Here is a 26,081-nt window from a genome sequence, read left to right as displayed (position 1 = left end):
GCACTGGCTGTGAGTCTATGTATTCACACACAGAGTATAACAATTGCCTGGCCTAGAATTTCCTTCAGAGAAGAGGGGGATGAGGCTCACTGTTAAATTTTCCATAAAAAACATTCTGTTCACAGAACATAAAGCAACCAGGCACTGTATGAGAAAAATGCTGACCTATAAGGGGCATACCAAATGGCCCAGTAGCAGTTTCTGAAGCTTATTTTAATCTTTTAGCACAGCTTAAGGACACATTACTCTTGTTGCTTTGATTTTATTTTTGTTATTTTGTCTATTAAATCACGGTCTACTGTCACCTCCCAAAAAATACTCTCCTTCTCTGTGTAGGATGACACAATGGCTCTGAATAATTAAGTTTCTCTTCTAGCCCCATTATCCTCCTTCCACAAAAGGAGAGATAGCATCTGTGTGTGTTTCTGTGATCTCTAGGGTCTTCCTTCCTCACCGAGCTCCATGTTTGTCTTTCATGCTGATCCCAACCTGCCCTGTTGATCTGAGGTTCTAACAGTAGGAACTGTGTTTTGTTTTTAGCTACTCAAGACCACCTTTTTTATTGATTAATTAAGAAAAAATTTCCATGGTTACATGATTCAAGACCATCTTTTAGAAAGAGATTATTTCAAAATGAATTGATAAATGTCACTTCAATAGTCCTCCTTCTCAGGCCTTGGCAAAAACATAAACAATAAAAGAGGCACCCACCTGTTCACCAGTTATCCTTTGAAATTACCAAGGCAAGAGATAGTCTGTAGCTCCATTGAGGGCTGATTATGAGATGTCAATGTAAATACAAGGGGACTTCAAATGATTTCTCATTTGTATGTGGAGAAACCTGCTATTCTTTCTATATTGACTTATCTTTCCCATAATTTAGAGGTAGTCGAAGACATCTGGGGTGATACATAAAAGCTTTCTTGGGTGTATTAGAAAGTTTTTCACTCTCCTTTTCAACTAAAAAATCCAGTGTACTAAGTAGACCTGCCTGAGACCTGGAGAGGTATTTATTCTGCAATGTTCCGTCTCCATGGAGGTCTTTAAGCAAAAGCTAGATGACTATTTTTCAAGTATGTTTTTAGTGATGATTCTTTTCATGGACTAAATAGCCTCTGAGCTTTCACACTTAAATTCTATGATTCTGTGGAAATAAAACTAGGCCAAAGGTCTAGTAGGCAAGAAAAATGAAGGATGAATGAGAGTCAGACACTACTTAATAGGTTTGCACTTATAGGTTAAAGTGACTATGCTTCCAATGCTTTTCATCATTTTAAAAGAATGGGGTGGAGTATTTTTTTTGTGTAAATGGGGGAGAAAATCATCTTTCTTAGGGCATAAGAGCAAGTCAAGATACCACCTTGTGATGTCATTGGCCCTCTTCAAAAATGAAAGACAAACAACAAGAGCACTTTTGGAAAGGAAGGAGATTGGCTAAACAAAAGATTTCCTGAAAAAAACTAAACAGCAGAAAAAAATTAAAATAAAACCCCAAATTATGAAAACCTAAACCAGATTATTTAGAATATTACTCACATCAGAAAGCTTGGACCAAAAAAAACAGAGATGTAACTTTCAACAAAATATGGGAAATAGTTCTTCAAACAGACTGAGCCACAATGAACTTGAGACAAATCTTAAAAGATTAGGAATTATTGGAAATTAAAGATGGAAAAGGCTTCATATTTGTTTTAAAATTTCTGAAATACTAGGATAAGAAGGGCCATGAACAACTTCCTCCCTTTTTTTCCCATGATATGTACTTGAGTTATAGTAGGAAGGAATTACAAGGGATATTCAGAAATATTGCCTTGACATAAAGACAATGGAATGGGTTATTAAAGACTGTCATGGAACCTTCATTTATAAGATAGATAAGATAGATAATAGTCAGTTTGGGACAAAGGGAGGGACCTCTTTCAACAATCCCTAGAACTATTCTATGACTGCTTTCTCTGAATCACGTGGCTTATTGCCAATATTCCTTATTTTCTGATTGGCCATTCTCCAAAAAATATTTTTGTGACTTAAATACTTCTTCATTTGCAGAATTGAATGTTCAGTGGTTAGCAGAACATTCATTGCAAGTGAAGCATGAAAACAAAGGCTAAAAAAGTTTTGGGTTTTCTCCTCCATGATTCTGTAAAATTCCTCTCTGCGGGCAAATCTGCTCTATAATGGACACTTCCTGACAGCATCTCAAGCACTGCAGGATATGCCACTTTTCAATATTCTCCACTGTATAACCTAGAAGGGAACGATCATTGTCACTTACCACATATATTCAAAAAGAGTGATGAGGAGGCAAGAGCCAGAGGAAAATAATGGAAATGTCTACTCTCAAAGTTGAACTGTTATAATGACTACAAATACCCTTCCCCCTTTTTAGGAAGATAATGGAATTCTTAAACCATATATACACAGAACACAAATGCACGCATGGACACACACACACACACACACACACACACACACACACATGCACACCAGTAGTCTTCATTATATACAGCCCTGCCTGACTTGTAGCAATAGAACACAGAGGGAGAGAAACCTGTTTTACAGAATTGGAAACCATTATAAAGCAATGAATCTGGCACCCCCCAGATGCTGTATCAGTCAAGCAATATCAAAAGCCAAGAATTATGTCAAAACACTTTACCCTCTCAGAAATATGATCAGTCAGAAACATATAAGCACATTGGTGAACATAAGGCTATTTGGAAGAAATTTACCCCCCACAATGGGAAAATGGAGAGAGGAGGGCTGCTCAGAGAAGCTTATATTTACAGCACCCCTGAAGAAGAGAATCAATTTCACCATCAGCTTTTTTATCCCATTAAAGAGAACAATGATTCCTCTTTTGCTCTGGAGTGAAAAATGTCCACTGGGAAAAAGCAGTCATAAAGGAGCATCAAAAGCAAGAAGAGCTGGAGGTCCACTTAGAGCTATGCTCATTAACCCCCAACTCCTCTATCCTCGGCCAGTTAGATTCAGAGATCCTGGGTTAAGATTCCAGCCATCTGCTTACCAATACTAGAAACAGAAATAATTTCATATTCTGAATTGGATTGGCATTCTCAAAGGCCAAAGAGCACCAACTAATCAAATAAATGAAAGAATCAATTTGGTCCTGATGTTTGTAGTGGGCAGATAAAGAATTTATCTGTTAGTAGTCAAAAGCAGAAGTATGGGTATTGGGCAGGGTAGCACAAGTCTACAATTCCTGCCTTCTGAATGAGGATGAGTTTGATGGATACCTTGAGTTCTAGATGACCATCAGGTTGCCAAAGGAGGGGCGAATTGGTCCAGGTTAGAAAAATGGAACATTTAAAATATGTGTGTATATATGTGTGTGCATATGCATGCATAAACACATCTATAAATATGCGTGTGTATGTATAAACACATCTAAGTATATATGTACATATATATACACACACACATATATATAGTCAAAAGCGGGATATTTTATCACATCAGATGTGTAAAAGATGTTTTTCTTCTGTTCAGCTCAGAAGAGAAAATAAAAAGTGTGTTTGTAAGGAATAAAGTAAATAGAGGTGACTTCTCTGTAAAAAGTGTTAATTTTCTATCATTAACATGCACCCAGACTCTTAACTCCAAATGGGGCAAGAAGTACTCTTGTAAAAGTACACTAAACTAAAACTCTGTGAAACTAAGCTGTCAACATATATATTTGGATAATTGTGTCTAAAGACTTCTGATGTGAAGATGGATGATGAGCTACTAGAACAAATTCATAGTAATCCTTAGGGAGCTTGTAATGGGCTTTTCTAACTAGATCTGTGCTTTTAGCATTGGAATTCAGAATCATCCCTTTCCTAAGACATCAGGGATCTCCCCATAAAAAGTGTCTTTACTCTTAAAAAAATTTCAACATTCAGAAAACCTTATTGCTAATCAATAGCTAAATGAGACAGGTAAGGACTGGGTATAAGCCAGGATTCTAAAAGACTTCCCTTACAATCTACGTGTAGAAGACAAATATCTCTGTCTCAATTATGTAAAATTCCATGAAATAAATAGAATTACTAGGCCAAACACTAAATTAGATCAAAGAGAAAATGGACAAAACCCCGTCAGTTCCGCCAAAGATGAAAAGAAAGGAGGAGGAGAGAAAGCAGCACCTACAAGCTATCAGTATTGCTATTTGTATGTTCAACTAGAAGATTAAATATCATTTTTTTCAATCAATTGTTTTGGCATTTTGTTATTTGGTACTGTATATATTATGTTTGTAGTATTTTGCATTTGGTATATACAACCAGAAAATCAGAGCATAGGCCATGGGGTAAAGTAACAGTAGAGGATTAAAATAAAAAAGGCAATCTACATATCTATAGGATGAAAAAAGTAGAAACATTATCTAATCAGATTTGTTTGGTGACAGCCTCTATCTGTGCCAGCAAGTTTAGAAGACCTGACCCTTTTCCTAAGAGGAACTAATAAAAATGCTTTTAGAGCTATTGTTTTTCTTTTCTCAATTTCTCAGTTCAAATGAGGTTTCTAACTTTGCTCTCCTACCTTTCAAGTTAATAACAACTGGAATTAATATCTGGCTAATAGAGTAAATGTTTATTTTCTACAAAGATAGCTCTCTAAAACTACCACAAGAAGAAAAGAAAATCAATGTAGGAATGGACCAATTGACTGTCTGGGGAAATATTTTGGGTTTCTAAGCATATGACATCCGTGTCCTGAAGCAACCTTAGTATTCAAAGTCTCCATTCCAGCCAATTCTGAAATATCTATGGAAAGCTTAAAAAAATGTCCCTGGCCCTGATCCAGAGTTCTAAGGCCACCGGATTTAATCAGACAGTGTTTTCTGAATGCAAAATAAAGATTATAAAGAAAATATGTTCTTCTCACGAAGCTTCAGTAAAATTTTTTTCTGAAAATATTTTCAGAGAAAGACCAAGAAAAAACCCCAAATCTAATGTTGTCACCAGTACAATGTCAAATTGACATCTAAATCAAGAGATCTGAAACTAGGTGAAGGTGGCATGATGAATAGAGCACTGAGTTTGGGGTGAGGAAGATTTGAGTTCAAATTTGGCCTCACAATGAGTAAGTCACTCATCTGTAAAATGGGGGTACTAACCTACCTCTCAGGGTTATTGTGACGTTTGAATAAAATAATTGTAAAGCACTTAACAGCGCCTGGCACATAGAAAGGACTATATGTGTTAATTATGATGATCTTAGCTTTGTCATAAACTTTGGCTCTTGGTTCATACCTCTGTAAAATTAAGTGTTTTTGCTTTAGGGTTCCTGGAGTCCTAAACTAAATTTTAGAACCAAAATTCCTTTACTTTGATATTATAAACTTACAATGCAGAAAAATCATATTATTTAGAGTTAGATTTGTGTAGAAAAAAAATGAAAGAATTTATATAATTTACTCAAAGTTATATAGCACTGAGTAGCTGAATCAGCTCAATCCCAGGCCAAATCCAATAAATACCCTCTCCATTACATCAGAGTGGTGAAATAAAGCAATAGTTAAAATATCTAGATTCTTCTTAAATACAATGAGAAATAGTGTCATAGAGGGTCCCTGGTCTTGAAATCAGAAGACTTGAATCTGAGACCTTGCTCTGTCCTTTATTAAACCATATGATCCTGGACAAATTTTCTTTCATCCTAAGTTTTAGTTGTAAAACAGAGATAAAAAATATTTTGTACTATCAGAGATTTTCTGTGAAGAAAGTCCTCTTTATGCCTTAAAGGGATATGTAAATATGAGCTATTTATTTTAATCATTTTATACTAATATTAAATAAAACTAGATTTTTGAAATTATGCTTTTTAAAGAACTTATAAAAGGCATTCTAGAATCATGAACTGTCTGTTAAGATAACTGCAAGATTCCTAACTCAGTTCTTGCTCCTTTCCAGAGGAACTTTTAGTTTCTCGAACATTTAGGGTTTCTGGATATCAGACTTTTATTATAAAGGAAATTCCCCCATTTCCTCTATTTCAGTGCCCTCCAATCACAAACAGATAACACCTTCTAAAATTGGCACTTACTGATGATCCTAAAGTATAAGATCATCTGTGTCAAAGGAAAATATTTTCCCCTAAACACCTAATGGAAAGTTTTTTTAGACAATTACAACTAATTTTCTATTCCCTAGAATCTCTGAATAATTATATATTAAATGTATCAAGCACTGACCTGTGTGTCTGCATTTAAAACCTTAATCCTCTGAGTAGAGATGAAGAGATCCACTTCAGTCAAAGTCTGGGAGTCTCCTTCAGAACTCTAAGAAAAGAAAATACTTGTTAAAAAAAAAAAAGCAACATTTAACTGCCTACAATGATTTAACTAATCACTTTTAGCAAGACAGAATGGGATGGGAGGGGCACTACATATCTAAATTGCTCAAAGGTAAGCACCTAGAAAGCAGCCTTAAAAGACAATTTGAGGGAGTTTGAGTTTTACCTGTGCAATTTGGAAGTGCAAAGGAGAAACAAAGACAATTCTGAACAACATTCAAAATACAGGAAAGCCTTTGGGAGAAATGCTTTCAAATATTCCTTTTGTATACCAGCAACCCATATAGACGATGAGCTACAAACAATGAGGGTATGGTGTGTGTGTGTGTGTGTGTGTGTGTGTATTAACATTGCACGGCTTGGCCCATATCAATCACAGAGATTGATTCAATAGTTTAAAATCTACCTCATAGCTTGATTCCTAATTGATGACTTTTCTATAATTTTCTATATTTTCTATAATTACCACAAACTATATAGTATAACACTCACAGACTTTGCTGATCAATTTAATTTTAATAAGCATCACTCATAGAGAGAGAATATATTTTCAAAGAAGGCTGATTAAAATAACAATGTTTTCTCTGCAGTTAAATATTCTTAATTGCATTTGCCATCTTGTCACATTAGCTTATCTTTTCCCCCAAAGTAGAAGCTGACCTACTCTAAAACACTATGATTTTTTTTCCTTGCTCTTTGATCATGAATAGGTTTAACTTCTATGCCTCAGTTGCTTTTTCTATGGAAGATAGTTAAACTAGATGTTTTAAAAGTCTCCTCCAGCTTTAACACTATGATATTATATAAGGACTCAATGGAGAGGCAGCATTATGTAACAGAAAGAGAGCAGGACTTGGATCAGAAGTCCTAGGTTCAAATCCCAGCACTGGCATGCACTTGCCATGTGACCAGGGACAAGTATAGGAGTGTGCTGGAACCAGCTCTAACCAGCTCACAACAGTAGATTTTAAAATTTTCTGAGGGAGCATTAAAAGCTTCAAACTTGCTAGACACTATAAATTGGGGCTTAATATTTTGCTTATTGTTTAGTTGATTGTCTAAGCTTAAGAAATGGATAGAGAAAATGTTAATAATGAAGATTACACTTAAAGATGTTAACTTGGGCTATCATGAGTGCATTTTTTTTCAGTGACCCAGTTGTTAAATATTTAACAGAATGTGTCTGGTCAAAACCTTTATCCTTCCTAATCTTCAGATTCCTCATTCAAAAAAATAAATTTCTACTACCTACCTTGTACAGTTGTTGTGAGGAAAGCACTTTGTCAACCTTAAATTTCAAATTAACTATAGAAACAACTGACTATTCTTGTTATATGTCTCTTCCTTCTTCCCACAATAACTGGGAAACATTTTTAAGTTAATAATAACAGCAAATAGCATAAATGCTAGATAGCAGATAGCAGAAAAGTTAGGTGGCTGCTTTTTTTTTTTTAAACCCTTAACTTTCGGTGTGTTGTCTCATAGGTGGAAGAGTGGTAAGGGTGGGCAATGGGGGTCAAGTGACTTGCCCAGGGTCACACAGCTGGGAAGTGGCTGAGGCCGGATTTGAACCTAGGACCTCCTGTCTCTAGGCCTGACTCTCAGTCCACTGAGCTACCCAGCTTTTTTTTTTTTTTTAATCATGGTATGCTTATTATTGGCCCAACTGACATGGTCCTGAGTTACAATTAAGCTGACCTTTTTCAGTACCTGAATGTACTACTCCAGGCATGCTTAAACCAGGAAAGTGTTTTAATTGGTTTTAAATCAGTAGGAATCCCAATTACTTCAATACAGTGGAAAGAGAAAAAATGTGCTTAACTAGTAAGCCTATTGAGTTAAGTAATTCTCTCTGGTCATTGAAAAGCCAGTGGTACTGTGCTTCCCAATTCACAATATCATAGAGGTTTGACTGCATCCTTCCCAGTGTGTGACTAAAACACATTTTCCCTGCTGGCTGTACCCTAAGAATTCAGAGATACTTGGAGATCACATATTATGATGATATAATTTTGTTTTCATGCTGTCCTGAAAGAGAAAAACCACGGCGTGCTATCTTTCCCTCAACTATAGGACTCTAGTGCTTTTAGCTCATTATTATAGTTACAGATTCAAATAAATCCTTCTAGGGTACATTTTCTGTGGAATTGGGAAGAAGCCACATTATGTCTCTGCTTATAAACAAATAAAACCAAAACCACAAGCCTCAAGCTTTGATACAGTCTATTCAAATATGTTTCCAAAAGTTATATTCTCAGATGGTAAATGACTTGGATCATAATTCTTGCTGAGACAAGTTGAGTTGGAAGCAAGATGTAACAATTAATTGCAAGGTAAATGCAGCTTCAGCGTTTAATAAGTATATTAAAAATGTGAAAATCTCAGAAAAAATATCGATCATAAAAAGAGGAGGAAATGTAGAACAAATTGAGTTCCCCCCCCCCCAAAAAAGAGAAAAATCACTACTCTCTGAGTGGACGTTAGGAATGAGAGATTTTACATAACCCAACAATAAAACCAATTGCTTTCTCTTGGTACTGAAAAAACTGGGACTGAGAGATAAGTACATGAAAAGATTAATAGCCTTTCTTCCAATGACCAAGCAATTAAACATGCTTAATTAAACCTCAAACTAGGAGAGTTAAAGTTTAGCACAGAAGCTGGCAAAGGTTTTTGATGCCATGATGCTCTGAAGTTGTAAAACTCTTTCTATGTAAGCATTATATTTTTATTGGGCCTATACATCTACAGTTTTTAATATTTTGTCTCAGCCAACATTACCTCAAAATCTTTTTTTAAAAGCATAATTAGGAAAGTATGATATAACCGATATCTTTTATCTAATCATGCCTATCATAAATCTAATGGTTTATGTCACAAATTCAGTACTAGGGTCACACTTTCCATCTAGTAACAACTTATGTTAAATCCATATCAACTACCATAATATTCCAAACCTAGGTCACCTTCTCAATATAGGGCACACCATTAAAATTTGATTCTTTGAAAAAGAAAATATGTATGTGTTCTCTATGTCAATATACATATGTATTTATTTAGTATATGAATATGCAGCAAAAAGTAATGATGCAATTTGCCACTGAAAAATATATTTCCTATAAAACTGAATTATTGAAAAGGAGGTATAAAAGGTCACTCATATGGTCTGGAAATGTCCCACATGAGACCAGAGTGGGGTGCACTTGGGTCCTCCAATCAGGTATTAATGAAGAATTCTCAGGCTTATAAAGGCAAAAAAGGGGGGGAGGCTGAAATTACACCCTCAGACCCTGATTCTTACCTTGGGAAGCAAGAGCAGGGTGGACAAAAGCCAGAATTGGGGGAAGTGTAGTACATATTTAGGCCAATATAGTACTTAGGAAGGAATAAATAGCTTTATGAGTGCCAGCCTAAGTAAACCTAAACCCATAAAGCTATGGCTTTAAAATCCCAAAAGGGATATCTACTGAACAGGGATGCAAAGTAGAGTTTGCTTGTCAGTTCCCTTGTCATTGAACAAAATACAGAAAATAAACAGCCAAAGGACACGCTATTGGTCAAGACCCTGAGGTAAAAATGGAAGTACCAATATTGGCTATAGAAAAACCACCAAATAATGCTGTCTGCCCAGGTTTAAAGAAAAGGGTATCAATGTCAAGCATATATTCTTGGTATCAAAACACAAGATTTGGGATTTCTTTCAGCTTCAGTATAGAAGGCTCTTTTCTAAAACACATTTATGATTTATTGCAGAAATCCAATTTACCTAAGGTTGTGATTTCTGCTGGGTCAGAGTTGGAGAATATTGCTTTGGAGGCACAAAGGACCTAAGTGGTCATCTAGGACTGTGTCTTCATTTTATATATAAGAAAACTGAGACTCAGAGTTTATGACTTGATCAAGTTCTCATAGTTGTTAAGTGACAATGCCAAGATTCAAACTCATGTCCTGTGAAAAACCTCAATAGTTTTTAAGACTGTAATGGAGTTCTGAGACCAAAAACTTCATGAATTATCAATATATCATGCTTGCCTGTCCAGATTTGATTTGAACCCAGGTGTTCTTACATCCAATCCTACCTACCATTCTATCCATTAATATTGCTTCTATTGGTGTCAAAACAAAAGGAAAAAGAAACTTTTCAAAATGCATTTCAATACTAATTAGAGAAATCTGATACTTATTATAGTGACATAGATATTAAAATGACTGTAAATCTCCAAAACTTAGCAAAAGATTGTATTTATAAAATTTTTACTAAATATCAACTCTATTTTGAAATGACAGCTAGCCTGACCCTACTCCAAACCCTTTTTTAATTAGGTGAAAATGTATGTGCACATTGCAAATTGGAGTGTTCATGGTACTGATTTGTTAAATTAAAATTAATGAGTCTTTAAATATCAGAATAATTTAATTAATGTCACAGTTAGGCCTGTGCTACAGTAAAATATATCACTCTGTCAGCATGAAATGCTTCACCTAGAAGTATAACCACAATTAAATATAAAATTAGTCATTTTTTTCAGACAAAGCAAGTATTGGTACATTTGAAAAGCTAAGTAGAAGAGAAAGGAAGCAATGATCAGCTACTTCAATGAAATGGAAAAGGAAAAAAGAAATGAACCCATTTTTGTGGCTCCATTTAATAATCTGGAATTAAGTAATCAAGGGGAAAAGGAAGGAAGACTCAGCATTAGCACTTCTGAGGATTCCTAATGGAAAAGCACAGCTTCACAAAGAACAAGCCACAAAAACATAAACAAACACTGGTATTTCAGAGAAACATTTTTTTACACACCACTTTTTTCTTGATTTTAGCAGCCTTCTGCATCCTCTGAGTAGCACGTAAGAGAAAAAGAAAAACAGATGGGCACAAAAAAGACACAGCACATAGTATAAGTCTTTTGGCCAGTGGGCTAAATGCTCAGAACCTACATAAAATGGAAAAATCTACCAAGGTCTTTTTGATTAAGTATAGACAGATATATAAATAATAAAATCATCATTAAAGGCCCTTGAATAAGTTTATTTCTTAACAGCTGGATTCAGCTGGGACTCTCTCTTATGTTTATATATGGAATGATAAGGACAAGGGAAAACATTTGCATGACAGATTGTGCTAACTATGAAATCAGAAGTTATTGCCTAACTGTTAAGAACTAATTTCTCAAAGTTGAAACTGTATAGGTAAGATTTTGGGGTCTGGGGAGGGTCTTCATTTAATGGGCTAGTCTGCTAAGGTTAGGAGGACAATTTTAGGACCTTTCTATACCCCTTGGAAGAATCCTGGCTTGTTCCTACTAGACTGGTTGTTTAATAGTGTCCTTATTCTAATGCATGTCCAAGTTCTTTGGCATCATTAAAAAAATGAAGTTCAACTCTTTCCCATGTGATAAAGTGATATTTAGGGATGCCTCTCTGAACCATGGAGGTACAAAGGTTTGGTTCTCTGTACCAAAGAAGTACAAACTTTTGAGGGCAAACAATGCATACAAATCAAGAAAGAAATAGGCTATGGTCCATTCACAGTGAACTTGGGGTCACCAAAAGTCATTCATGGAATTTTAAAATGTGGCTTAAACTCTGTAATAAGTGCTTTAAAATTCAGTATACTTCTTCTATTGGATGGCAAGTTCCTTGAGGACAAACATTAGACATAATTTATATTCTTATATCCCCCAGTGTCCAACGTGCAACCTTGCACAAAATGGTGCACTGGGGAAAAAAAAAAGAATTTCACTGGGAGTCAGGATTCCTGGGTTCAAGTTTCAGCTTTGATACTAACTAGTTACTCAACCTCAAGCAAGTCACTTCCCCTCTCTGGGTCCTAACTTTTTCATCTGTAAAAAAAAGGAGGGTTGGACTATAATCTCTTAAGATCCCTTACAAATCCCCAATGGACTATGAATGTGTGAATCTAGGAACCAGAAACATCTGAGAAACATTTGTTAAATTGATTTGAATTGTCAAGAATCACTAAATATAATAAAGCCTGAGAAGAATTGTAGTGTCTTCCTATCATATGGCAAAGTAGGGCTACGTAGCAAGGAACATGAGGATCAAGACTCAAAGTCAAGGGAGCTGGCACTATATCTACTTCTACAGGTATGTTCATGTGGCTACACAATCTGTGGCCTGTGGCAGGAATAATCATGGGTTTTCAACAAGGACCAAGAGGCTCTTTCATGGCGAGAACTCTAGACACCATAAGGATTTCATTCCATTTTATATGGCTCCAAAGGGAAGCAATTTTAGTATAGAATAGCCCTCTTTATTGGCAAGAAGGAAAACAAGGGAAAAGTCCATTTTTTTAGTTTAGAATCAGGCTATATTTTTTCCACCCCTCCCCTCTTCTAAAGGCATTTTTACTAAAAGTACCTAGTGTGTAGATAGAGTACAAATAGCATGTTTTCTATTAACACTAACAGCAATTTCTTAACAAAAGATTCTCTTGTTTTAGCACCACTAGCTCAAAAAATATTCAGCTATCTCTAACACTTCTAAGCAATATTAAGACCTTGAACGACCTAGGAGAATTTAATATTATAGCAGAAAGAACATTTGGATTTGGGGTCAGAATAAATGGTATTTAAGATCTGGGTATAAACTAGCCAGGTTGCTATGGTCTAATTATTTAACCTTTGTAAGCCTCAGTTTTCTGATCTGAAATGAACACTTAATAATTGTAAGACAATAATACTTCACACCACCTACCTCAAAGTTATAGGCTTCAGAAGGGAAGGGACTTTAGAGGTCATCCAGACCAGAAGTGTCAAATGAACATGTGGCCATTGGCCCAAGCACAGCCCAAACCAGCTTAAAATGCAATTGGGAGATATTTAACAAGACAAAACAAAAATATAATAAAACATGGATAATATTACATTTTTAAACTAAGTCAATCTAGAACCCACAGGGAACCTTATGTATGTTTTAATAACCCCCTTTTCAGTTTGAGTTTGGCACCACCACTCTATACCAACACTCTCATTTTTTATTGTTTGACAGTTGTTTCAAATTCTTCACAACACGATTTGGGGTTTTCTTAGCAAAGATACTAGAATGGTTTGCCATTTCCTTCTCCAGCTCATTTTGTAGATAATGAAACGGAGGCAAATAGCATTTAAATGACTTGCCCAGAGTCACACCACTAGTAAGTGTCTGAGGCTGGATTTGAACTAAGGTTTATCCTGACCCATAGGCTCAGCACTCTATCCACTGAGCCACCAAGCTCCCTCCTTTCTCACTCATAAAAACTAAGACTCAGAAAGGATAAAAACTCAAGATCATCCATGAGAATAAGTAGCAGAACTAAGATTCAAACTAAGGTCATCTGACTCCAAATCCAGATCTTTCTGCAACCCAAAACAGAGTTTCACAGGGTTCATAGCATAGTGGATGTATGGATTTAGAATTGGAAAGGTCATTAGAGATTGTCTAGTCCAAGCCTCTTGTTTTGCAGATGTGGAAGCTAAGAACCCATAGGTAATAAACTGACTTAGCAAAATTAGTATTTGAACCCAGACGCTTTGATTTCAAATCTGTGGGGGGTTTGTTTATTTGTTCATTTTTGTAAAGAAGAAATTCCTCAAAAAAAGAGGACATAGCTTTGACCAATAGTTAAGAGTTTTAGATGAATGTAATGGTTTTAGTGACACGTGTCTCATTTAACATTAAATATGATATCACAAAACTACATCCCTGCTGTTATCCAGATTCTATCAGAGGCACAAATTTACATAGGACTAAGTTTATACTTGGCAATTCTAAGCAGTTCCTATCAGAATTATGAGTACCAACTTTTTCATGAAATGAATTTCCCTCTCCATCTGTAAGTTCTTTAAACAGAACAAACAAGGCGAATACCATTGTACTAGGTCTTAAGACCTTAAACAATAATAATTTTTGGCGTCTAGAATGTTTGAAAATGACCTCCTTTTTTAGAAGAAAAATGTTTCCAGGCTGCAACTTAGTGAAATGAATTCATCTGGAAACTAATCTCCCATATTCTGCGGCTTGCCTGTTTTCCTCTTGCAGACTGAATTCTTTCTGCCTTTGAATCCTCACAGAACTTTGCTCTTCTTAAGGCTCTTTGTTCTGACCTCGGCAATAATTTATGTCTAGCTCACTGGAGGGCTAAGGTTTTCAGTGCACTTTCACACCAGGCCTTGGAAGAAAAGTGGGACTCTGCTATGGTAGAACTAGACTCACTTCACCGCACCGTGAAGGCAGTTTGAAACCACACGATTTTAGCCTGCCTCCTCAAGAGCTCAGCTGTCAAGGGACCTAGCCCCCTTTCACCAGCTCGGGGACCAAGGCTACCTTGACACGGCTGACTGCCTCTTGGGCCTGCATCATTCTGATATTTTTGGAAGGGTTTCGTTCGGAGAGCAATTGTGTAGACCCCAGGTAATTGGCGGCAAAGATGATTCCATCGATGAGATCTTCGGGTTCACAGGGGCCTGGAACTAAACAATGAAGAGAGTTAGTTTTTCCTATAACGGTGGAGCTGACTTCAATTAAGGACACTCACACCCTACATCTAGGACTGGCAGTGGGAGAGACGTTTATCAGATGCTGTCAACATGCAGAACACTGGCGGGAGGGGAATGATTTAGCAGTCAGAAGGTCAGATTTAACAGAGCAAATCACTGTGATTCTCACCACTACCCAAACCATTTTTCCTAAACAAATTTCTTTATGTTGTGAAAATAAGTGCAGAACCACCTGGCCACCAGTCAATGCACCGGCCATAAAGTATGTCAAGAGCTGATAAAGAAAGCATGTTTTTTCCAAAAGAGGGCACCATCTCTTAGTCTCCAGCAATGGCAGAGGGGAAATTTATAGACACCAACATCTGTAATTTGCAGCACCTCCTCACCAAGGAGGCAGCTACAAGCTGAGAACATGTCTGCTTCAGAAGTCAGAGAAGCCATAGAATACTGTCAACTGAAATGGGCCTGGTTAAGAACCAAAGGTTTTAAAACCAACACCTCACTCTGCTATTTGCTATTTGTCCTTTGTGACCTCACACAAGTTACTGTGGCTGCCCTCTTTGCGCATCTCACTTCCCTCATTTGTGAAATAAGGAGGGTGGTCATGATTTCTCAGGTCTATTCTAGCCTCCTAGCTTGTTGAGCAGTTAAGAGAGCAGGACCTGCAGGCAGGAAGATCTGGGCTCAAATCCTGCCTCAGACACATCCTAGATAGGTGGCATAACCTGGGCAAGTCACTTAAGCTCTCTCACAGTTTCCTCCATATCTTACTTTTACTGACTGATAAATAAGGACATTGTTTAATATAATATAATATAATTAATATATAATATAACATAACATAACATATAATATAACATGACATAACATAACAAAATATAATATATATAAATTTTAAAAACTGATAACTAAGGACACATGTTAATTGTGTGGTCCTACATAAGTCATTCAACCTTTATGGTTTCCTTAACTAAAAAAAATAAGGGGAGAGGATCCAATGGTTTCTATAGTCTCTTAGAACTCTAAATGTATGATGTTATGAATGTGTCTATACTAAGACCACAACACACCCCAAGAGTGGCTATTGGGAGTGAAGGAAGAGAAATATGAGGATGAGTGGCCTGTGACTCTCTCTAAGGGATTAGAAACAAACATGGTGCAATGGAAAGTGCTGGGTGTGGAATTAAAGGACTATGATTTGAATTTTGATTCTAATACTAACTACTCATATAATCTTGATTGGGTTCCTTAACTGCTTTGGTCCTCAGTTTTTTCACCTATAAAATGAAGAAATGAGATTAGATAAATTCTAAAGTTGCTTTCATTTCTTTGATTCTTGGATAATACCTTTATAATGTGCCACCTCAAAGGGAAGTACAGAGGAAAAATTAAATCATTATAGTATTACCTTGGAGAGCTACTAAGAAAGGGGTGGGGAAATTTTGCTACTCACTATCTTTTATTTATAAATGCAGAAGAAACTCTTTAGCCAAATATTCATTCTACAAATGTCCACTTTTCAAATGCCCCCTTCAATAATGATATTGCCAATGATATTGCCATATGCCAATCAACAGTATTAGAAAGTCTAGAGGGCATCTAGGTGGCTCAGTGGACAGAGAGCCAGGCCTAGAGATGGGAGAGGTAGTAGGTTCAAATCTGGCCTCAGACACTTCCTAGCTATGTGACCCTAGGCAAGTCACTTAAACTCCATTGCCTAGCCCTTACCACTCTTCTGCCTTGGAGCCAATACTTAGTATTGATTCTAAGGTGGAAGGTAAGGGTTTAAAAAAAAAGTCTAATAGCCCATCTTTTTTTTCTGATGAATGAGCAATTCTTGATTATGTTTTTGGATATTGAATTTCTTATTTGATTTTCTCTACCAATCTGTGTCCCAGTCCTAGCTATGAACCATAGCCTGTAGATTATTGATGAATTCAGTCATTTGTACAGTTTATTATAATTTCCCCCCAAAACCCAGCCCTGTTTAGTGCATTACCACATATGATAAGGACTTGAAACAATGTAAAAATGAATTGATGATTGAGCCACAATAACATAAACACTGGCTTTATTGAAATCTTGCAGCACTTGCAAGATTTCTAAATTCAATTATGTCTGGCATTTTAAAAAAACTTTACCACAAAAACCCATACACATATGCATGTGGTCAATAAAATATATATTAAAATAACCTCTCTTCCCAATCATCCTACAAATCCGATCTCTTTCAGATTTGCCAAGGAACTCTGAAACATTTTGTAGGTTGGTATTATATTAAAATCTAAAATTAATTGAGCTGCTTTGTCCACTTGGGGCTCTGTACACCTAGCATCTAAATGTGGGATATAAATATTTGGAAGGAAGAGATTAAAATAAGTCATTACCATCTATTTCACACCAATGCAACAGTTCATATGTACGAAAACCTAATTTAATAAACTGTTAAGAGTCTGGGGGGATGATTTCAAGATACTTTAGAAGAGACTAAAAAGTATTAGAGATCATAGAGAGCAGACTCCCCAAATTGTGAACTGACAAACTGATTAGCTGACAGCCACCTCAGGCTGTTAACTCACCTCCACTGCTGATATAGCTACAGGAACTTATCTATTCTCTATATTGCTCCTATGGACTCCATTTCCTCCATTGCTTTTAAACCAGTATTATTACCCCTCACCCTTCTTCCTCTGAAAAATCAATGGCCCCTGGGAGCCCCTGCACTATTCCCTTTTAAATCATTGGAGAGATGGAACTTTAAATTGTCTGATCTAAACACATAGCAATGTAGAAATTTCCCATCTATCACATCCCTGACAAATCTGAAATCAGAAGACCTAGGTTTGAGTCTTAGTTCTGCCTCTTACTTATTTGGGTGACCTGAGACACTTTTCACCTAACTTCTCTGTGCCTTAGTGACCTGGTCTATAAAATGAGAGTGTTAGGTCAAATGACTTCTGAAATCTCTACTAGCTGGAAATCTGGGATCCTAAATGGTTATCTAGCCTCAGTTTAGATACATCCCCAGTGATGTGGAGATCCTTATTTTAAAAGGCAAATCATTCCATAATAAGAGCCAACAATTATACAACACTATTGGGTTGGCACTTTACATATCTCATTTAATTCTGACAACTGCCCCATTAGGTAGGGACTATACCTTAGTCCCATTTTATGGAAAAATAAACTGAGGCTCACAGAAATCAATGATTTGCTCAGCCACAGAACTATTAAGTAGAGAAGACAAGATTCTGAAAAATGTCTCTCCTAACTACAAATCTACCTCTAGCAAAGCTCTAATTTTTAGGAATATTTCCACAACAGAATGTAATATACCACTTTACAACTATTACTTATTGCCCCTAGTTTTTCTATAACCAAGCAAAACAAGTAATCCCTATTCTACATGACAAACCTAAAATTATCTGCTCTGTCTCCCTCCCTTGCCTGCTCCCTCCACTAAGTCTTTTGCAAAGGTCCTTATGCACATGGCTAACATTCTAATTCATGTCCTCATCAGCTCTTACTGGAACTATTACAATTACTTAGTTGGTTTTCCTGCCTAAGCCCCTCCCTGCTCCAATTCAACCTTTGTATAACTGCCAAATTGATATTCTTAAAGCATAGTTTTGGCCATGGCACTTCCCTACTCAAAAAGTGACATTTTATTCCATAAGTCCTCCATTTAAAAATACAAACTGCTCTCTTTGCTATTTAAGGCCTTTCAAAATTGGCTTCATGAGTCTGCCTTTTCAGCGTGATTATACAAAACTAACCCCATGGCCTCTGCATCCTAACCAAAGTGCTTATTTATGGTTGTATACACCTAATATTATGACATTTTCTCTCTCCTGCCTCCTTTTCTAGAATAGTCCCCATTCTCATTTCCTCCTTCCTCCTCCTAGCTTCCTTCAAGTCCTGGCTCAATAATCAGCTGCTTTGAGATTCTGCTACTTGTTAGTGCCTCTCCCTCCTCAAATCATTTTCTATTTTGTATACAGGTCATATTAACTTATTTCTGTGCATGTTATATCCCACAAGAGAATGTAAGGGATTAGCTTGCTTTCGTCTTTGTATCCTCATCATGTAACCTGATTCCTGGCGCATCTTGTTTTGTTGTGAAGTTTTTTAGTCATGTTCAACTCCTCATGACTCCATCTGAAAGATACTGGAGTGGTTTGCAGTTTCCTTCTCCAGCTCCTTTTACAGGTAAAGAAACTGAGACAGACAGGGTTAAGTGACTTGTTCAGGGTCACACAACTAGTGTCTAAAGCTAGATTTGAACTCATAAGGAGGAGTCTTTCAGATGCCAAGCCCATTGCCCTATCCAGTGTTCCACCACCTACCTATCCATATTTTCCCCTACTAGAAGAGAAGTTTCTTATAAAGGGGTGGGGACATGTGTACAGGCACTACAAAAAAAGGTTTCTTGAAAGTTATCTTTTATCTAAGCTTAACATTCATTAAATTAAATTCATTAAACTAAATCTACATCATACCTCTCCTCTTCACGAGTTCAGTAACCCTTTCAAAAAAGGGGGAAATAGGCTTACTACGTTACATGTTATTGTCAAACTCATGCTGGTTCTTTTTTAGATATTCACTAAAAACCCTGTGTAAAAACAGGGACATTTGCCCTTTTCTAGTCCTGTTTGCCAAGATCTTTTCATGACAGCAATTCAGCAATCATACATCCCCAGCTCTTTCAGAACTCTTGTGTCTATTTCCTTACACCCTCTATACTTTGAGAAGGGAACTTATGACTGGAGAGATGTTTTAGGCTTTGAATGGCAGGACAAGGAACTTGGAACTTTAATTAGTCAGCAAGAAGGAACTACTGAAGTTTATTTTCAGCAGAGAAAAGACAGGATCAGATATATGCATGATTGTTTTTGTCAGTAGTCTGAAAGACAGAATGGAAAGGGTACAAAATGAAGATAGGAAGTTTTAAGAAATCCAATAGTCCAAGAAAGTTTTAATGAGAGCCTCTTCAAGAGCATTTATATTGGGAATAAAAAGAAAAGAAGTAAGTTCATCCCATTCACATTCAGCATTAGAATTATCAACTCTGTATTCCCAGACATTTTGATTCTCTCTCATAGTCCTCTCCTTTCTTCTTTCACTATTACGTTCTATACCAGTTTTTAATCAGTTCCTCTAATCCCCTCCCTCATTGTATTTCCCTTTCTCCCCTCTCCCTTCTTATTCCCTTCTTCTTTTTCTTTAGGATCTTTTTAAGCTACCCCCCCCACCCTCTCCCTTCCTAGTGTTACTTACCTCCCCACCAGTCCTTTCGTTACCCTTCTACTTCTCTATAGGGCTAAAATCAGTTCTCTGCCCATAATGGATCTGATTGTTCTTCCCTCTTTAAGTTGATTTCAATGCACTTAAATATTAAATATTTCCTCTTTCCAACCTCTTTACCCTTCCAGTGTATTGTTATTTTTCCTTATTCATCTCACGCACTTCTTTATGGAATATAAATTTACTCCATTTTGTTTGTTTTCCCATTTTTCTTAATATTACCTTCATTTTCCCCCTCTAGTTTTGTATATTTTTATACATACATACATACATATATACGTGCATACACACATTTCATCCAATACAGTTTGTCACTATTCCCTCTATGTAAACTTCTTCTAGTTACTCTGTTGGTAATAATAATTTTTATTATTTGCCAATATCTTCTTTTCTTCTAGGGATACAAATCATTTGAACTTATTGGGTCCCTTAAAGAACAGATTTCCCCCCCACCCCCAATCTTTTAATTACCTTATGGTGATTATGGTGGCAGAGTGGATTAGAAACCAAAATCCTGCCATATGTTGTCTACAAGAAACACACATGAGACAGGCAGACATACATAGAGTAAAAATGAAAGGATGGAGAAAAATCTATTGGGCTTCAAAAGAGCAAAAAAAGGCAGGGCTTGCCATCATGATCTCTGACAGAACCAAAGTAAAAATAGATCTGGTTAAAAGAGATAGGGAAGGTAATTACATCCTAATAAAAGGCATATAAACAATGAAGAAATATTAGTATTCAACATGTATGCACCAAACAGTATAGCATCCAAATTTCTAAAGGAGAAGCTAGTGGAGCTCGAAGATGAAATAGATAGCAAATCAATACTAGAGGGGGCAGCTGGGTAGCTCAGTGGATTGAGAGTCAGGCTTAGAGACAGGAGGTCCTAGGTTCAAATCCGGCCTCAGCCACTTCCCAGCTGTGTGACCCTGGGCAAGTCACTTGACCCCCATTGCCCACCCTTACCACTCTTCCACCTATGAGACAATACACCGAAAGTTAAGGGTTTAAAAAAAATTTTAAAAAAACCAACTATATTAGTGGGTGACCTCAACCTTCCCCCATCAGATCTAGATAAATCAAACCAAAAAATAAATAAGAAAGAGACAAGAGAGGTGAATGAAATCCAAGAAAAATTAGAGTTTATAGATATATGTAGAAAAATTAATAGTGACAAAAAGGAATACACCTTCTTTTCAGCACCACATGGAACATTCACAAAGATAGACCATGTACTAGAGCAGTGGTTCCCAAACTTTTTTGGCCTACCGCCCCCTTTCCAGAAAAAAATATTACTTAGCCCCCTGGAAATTAATTTTTAAAAATTTAGTAGCAATTAATAGGAAATATAAATGCACCTCCAGGCATCACCGCTTCCCCGGGACTGCTGCAGCACCCAACATGGGGCAGTAGCGCCCACTTTGGCAATCATTGTACCAGAGCATAGAAACATGGCAAACAAATGCAAAAAAACAGAAATAATAAAGGTAACCTTATCAGATCATAATGCAATAAAAATAGTTATTAGTAAGAATACATTGAGAGGCAAACCAAATATTTAATTGAAATTAAATAATATGATACTCGAAAATAAGTTAGTGAAAGAACAAATCATAAAAACAATAATTTCATTGAAGACAATGACAATGATGAGCCTTCTTACCAAAACCTATGGGATGCAGCCAAAGCAGTTCTAAGGGGAAAATTTATATCATTGAGTGCAAATTAGGGAGGACAGAGATTAATGAATTGGGTATGCAACTTAAAAAACTAGAAAATGAACAAATTAAAAATTCCCAGATGTAGAACAGCTGGGTAGCTCAGTGGATTGATAGCCAGGCCTAGAGAAGGGAGATACTAGGTTCAAATGTAGCCTCAGACACTTCCCAGCTGTGTGACAATTCTCTTGACCCCTATTGCCTGCCCTTACCACTCTTCTGCCTTGGAGCCAATATATAGTACTGACTCCAAAACTGAAGGTAAACATTTTAAAAAAATAAAAATAAAAATAAAAATCCCCTTATGAAAACTAAAATAGAAATACTAAAAATCAAAGGTAAAAGAACTATTGAATTAATAAATAAGACTAAACCTTGGTATTTTGAAAAAAACAGATAAAATAGACAAAGTACTGGTAAATATAATTAAAAAAAGGAAAGAAGAAAACCAAATTAACAGTATCAAAGATGAAAAGGGAGACCTCACCTCTAATGAAGAAGAAATTAAGGCAATCATTAAAAACTATTTTGCCCAATTATATGGCAATAAATATAGCAATCTAGGTGATATGGATGAATATTTACAAAAATATAAATTGCCTAGATTAACAGAAGAAGAAATAGAATACGTAAATAATCCCATATCAGAAAAAGAAATTGAACAAGCCATCAAAGAAATCCCTAAGAAAAAATTGCCAGGGCCTGATGGATTCACAAGCGAATTCTATCAAACATTCAAAGAACAATTAATCCCAATACTATACAAACTTTTTGATATGATAAGCAAAGAAGGAGTCCTACCAAATTCCTTTTATGACACAAATATGGTACTGATTCTAAAGCCAGGGAGATCAAAAACAGAGAAAGAAAACTACAGACCAATCTCCCTAATGAACATAGATGCAAAAATCTTAAATAGAATACTAGCAAAAAGACTCCAGGAAGTGATCAAGAGGGTTATCCATTATGATCATGTGGGATTTATAGCAGGAATGCAAGGATGGTTCGACATTAGGAAAACCATTCACATAATTGACCATATCAACAAAGCTAACAAACAAAAACCACATGATTATCTCAATAGATGCTGAAAAAGCCTTTGACAAAATACAACACCCATTCCTATTGAAAACACTAGAAAGTATAGGAATAGAAGGGCCTTTCCTAAAAATAATAAACAATATATATCTAAAACCATCAACAAACATCATATGCAATGGGGATAGATTAGAAGCCTTCCCAATAAGATCAGGCATGAAACAAGGATGCCCATTATCACCTCTATTATTTAATATTGTACTAGAAACACTAGCAGTAGCAATTAAGGGAAGAAAAAGAAATCGAAGGTATTAAAATAGGCAATGAGGAGACTAAGCTATCACTCTTTGCAGGATGATATGATGATCTACTTAAAAAATCCTAGAGAATCAACTAAAAAGCTTGTAGAAATAATCAACAACTTTAGCAAAGTTGCAGCATACAAAATAAATGCACATAAATCATCAGCATTTCTAAATATTTCCAACACATCACAGCAGCAAGAGGTAGAGAAACACCATTTAAAATCACCCTAGACATTATAAAATACTTGGGAATCTATCTACCAAAACAAACACAGGAATTATATGAACACAACTACAAAACACTTTCCAAACTATTAAAACTAGATCTAAAAAATTGGAAAAACATTGATTGCTCATGGGTAGGATGAGCTAACATAATAAAAATAACCATTCTACCCAAATTAATTTACTTATTTAGTGCCATACCTATCAAACTATCAAAAAACCTTTTTACTGAATTAGAAAAAATTATTTTAAAAGTTCATCTGGAAGAACAAAAGATCAAGAATATAAAGAGAAATAATGAAAAAAAAAGTGAAGGAAGGTGGCCTAGCAGTACCAGATATTAAACTATACTATAAAGCAGTGGTCATCAAAACAATATGGTACTGGCTACGAGACAGAAGGGGGAGGATCAGTGGAATAAAGTTGGGGTAAGTGATGTCAGCAAGACAGTATATGATAAACCCCAAAAGCCCAACTTTGGGACAAAAATCCACTATTTGACAAAAACTGCTGGGAAAATTGGAAAACAATATGGGAGAGATTAGGTTTAGATCAACATCTCACACCCTACACCAAGATAAATTTAGAATGTGTGAATGACTTGAATATAAGAAGAAAACTATAAGCAAATTAAGTGAACACAGAATAGTATACTTATCAGATCTCTGGGAAAGAAAAGATTTTAAAATCAGGCAAGAGAAAAAATTACAAAATGTAAAATAAATAATTTTGATTATATTAAATTAAAAAGGTTTTGTACAAACAAAAACAATGCAAACTAAATCAGAAGGGAAACAACAAAATGGGAAAAAAATCTTTATAACAAAAAACTCTGACAGAGGTCTAATTACTCAAATACACAAGGAACTAAACCAATTGTATAAAAAATCAAGCCATTCCCCAATTGGGGATAAATGGACAAGGGACATGAATAGGCAATTTTCAGATAAAGAAATCAAAACTATCAATAAGCACACAAGAAAGTATTCTAAATCTCTAATAATTAGAGAAATGCAAATCAAAACAATTCTGAGGTACCCACCTCACACCTAGCAGATTGGTTAAAATGATAGCAGAGGAGAGTAATAAATGTTGGAAGGGATGTGGCAAAATTGGGAAATTAATGCATTGCTGGTGGATTTGTGAACTGATCCAACCATTCTGGATGGCAATTTGCAACTATTCCCAAAGAGAGCTAAAAGACTGCCTGCCCTTTGATCCAGCCATACCATTGCTGGGTTTGCACCCCAAAGAGATCATAGATAAAAAGACTTATACAAAAATATTTATAGCTGCACTCTTTGTGGTGGCAAAAAAACTGGAAAACAAGGATATGCCCTCCGTTTGGGGAATAGCTGAACAAATTGCTGGTAATGGAATACTACTGTGCTCAACGGAATAATAAACTGGAGGAATTCCATGTGAACTGGAATGACCTCCAGGAATTGATGCAGAGTGAAAGGAGCAGAGCCAAAAGAATATTGTACACAGAGACTGATATACTATGGTAAAATCATATGTAATGGACTTCTGTCCTAGCAGCAATGCAATGATCTGGGACAATTCTGAGGAATTTATGGAACACTCCGCACTCAGAGGAAGAACTACAGGAGAGGAAACACATAAGAAAAACAATTGCTTGAACACATGGGTTGAGGCGGACATGATTGGGGATGTAGACTCGAAATGAGCACACCAATGCAACTATCAATAATATAGAAATAGGTCTTGATCAATAACACATGTTCAAACCAGTGGAAATGCACTTTTGGCTTTGGGGTGGGGGGGAGTGAAGGGGAAAGTAAGAACATAAATCATGTAACCATGGAAATTTTTTCTAAAAAATAAAAGAAAAAAGAAAAAAAGAAAAGGAAGCATGTGAGAGACGCTACTGAAGTAAGTATTTACAGAAATTGCTTACTGAATAGACATGAGAAAGCATAGAGATGGAAGAATAAAATTAACCTCACAGTCTCTAGCCAGAGAGTCCACAAATAAATAGAAAAGTCAAGAGGTAGACTTAAGGAGAGGTACAACTTATGCCTGTGTGTTTTTTATATGTTAAGTTTGATGGAATGGTGATATGTCCAGGTAAGGAGACACAACAGCAGCTGAGGTCTTTAGTTCAAAGAGAAATCCAGGCAAAAGAAAAAAATAATTGGGATCTATTTGCATAGAGATGGCAGTTGATACTATAAGAATGAATGAGATTAGCCAGAAAGAGTGTTTGTATAAAGAGAGCTAAGGACAAAGAATAGATTCCTAGGGAATATCCACAATAACAAATTATAAAAAGTATATGCTTTGTTGTAGTTACCCCAAGCACTGAATTGATAGTTATGGTTCTCTATGGGACACTCATTTTAGGCAATGTGATAAGGCAAAGTGAAGATTTCTTAAGAATGAGAAAAATTTGAACATATTTATAGTCAGTAGGAAAGGAGACAAAGGTTGAAAAGGAGTAAAAGAAGGAATGAATAAAGGGGCAAGCTCCCAGAGATTATCCCAGATTTATTCAATGATCCAACTAAAGAAATAGCCTTGAACAAGGGCCCATGATTAAGGGACATGAGCAAAGTTGATGATGGAAAATGATTTTGAGATATAGAGGAAATGAAATAAGGAAGTTCATGATATAAAGGAACTTGATTTTCTCAGTAAAATAGGAGGGGAGAGAGAAAGGATCCTTT

General features: G+C 36.0%; 1 protein-coding gene across 2 annotated transcripts in view; it reads right to left on the bottom strand.

Annotated features, from left to right (window-relative positions):
- Nucleotides 1–26,081, bottom strand: part of APBA2 (amyloid beta precursor protein binding family A member 2) — a 140,771-nt gene that overhangs the window by 70,201 nt on the left and 44,489 nt on the right. The window contains exons 4-6 of one of the 2 annotated variants that reach the window (XM_044662450.1): nt 14,626–14,771; nt 11,102–11,137; nt 6,200–6,286 (exon numbers count right to left, since the gene is read on the bottom strand). In XM_044662450.1, coding sequence (XP_044518385.1) covers nt 6,200–6,286; nt 11,102–11,137; nt 14,626–14,771 — 269 coding nt within the window. The remainder of the gene's footprint in view (nt 1–6,199; nt 6,287–11,101; nt 11,138–14,625; nt 14,772–26,081) is intronic. The other variant, XM_044662451.1, reaches the window with a different exon arrangement.

Source organism: Gracilinanus agilis, chromosome 2 (genome assembly GCF_016433145.1).
Source record: "Gracilinanus agilis isolate LMUSP501 chromosome 2, AgileGrace, whole genome shotgun sequence".
Taxonomy (NCBI): Eukaryota; Metazoa; Chordata; class Mammalia; order Didelphimorphia; family Didelphidae; genus Gracilinanus; species Gracilinanus agilis.
The sequence above is the reverse complement of the archived record's forward strand: the minus strand, read 5'-3'. Positions and strand labels throughout refer to the sequence as shown.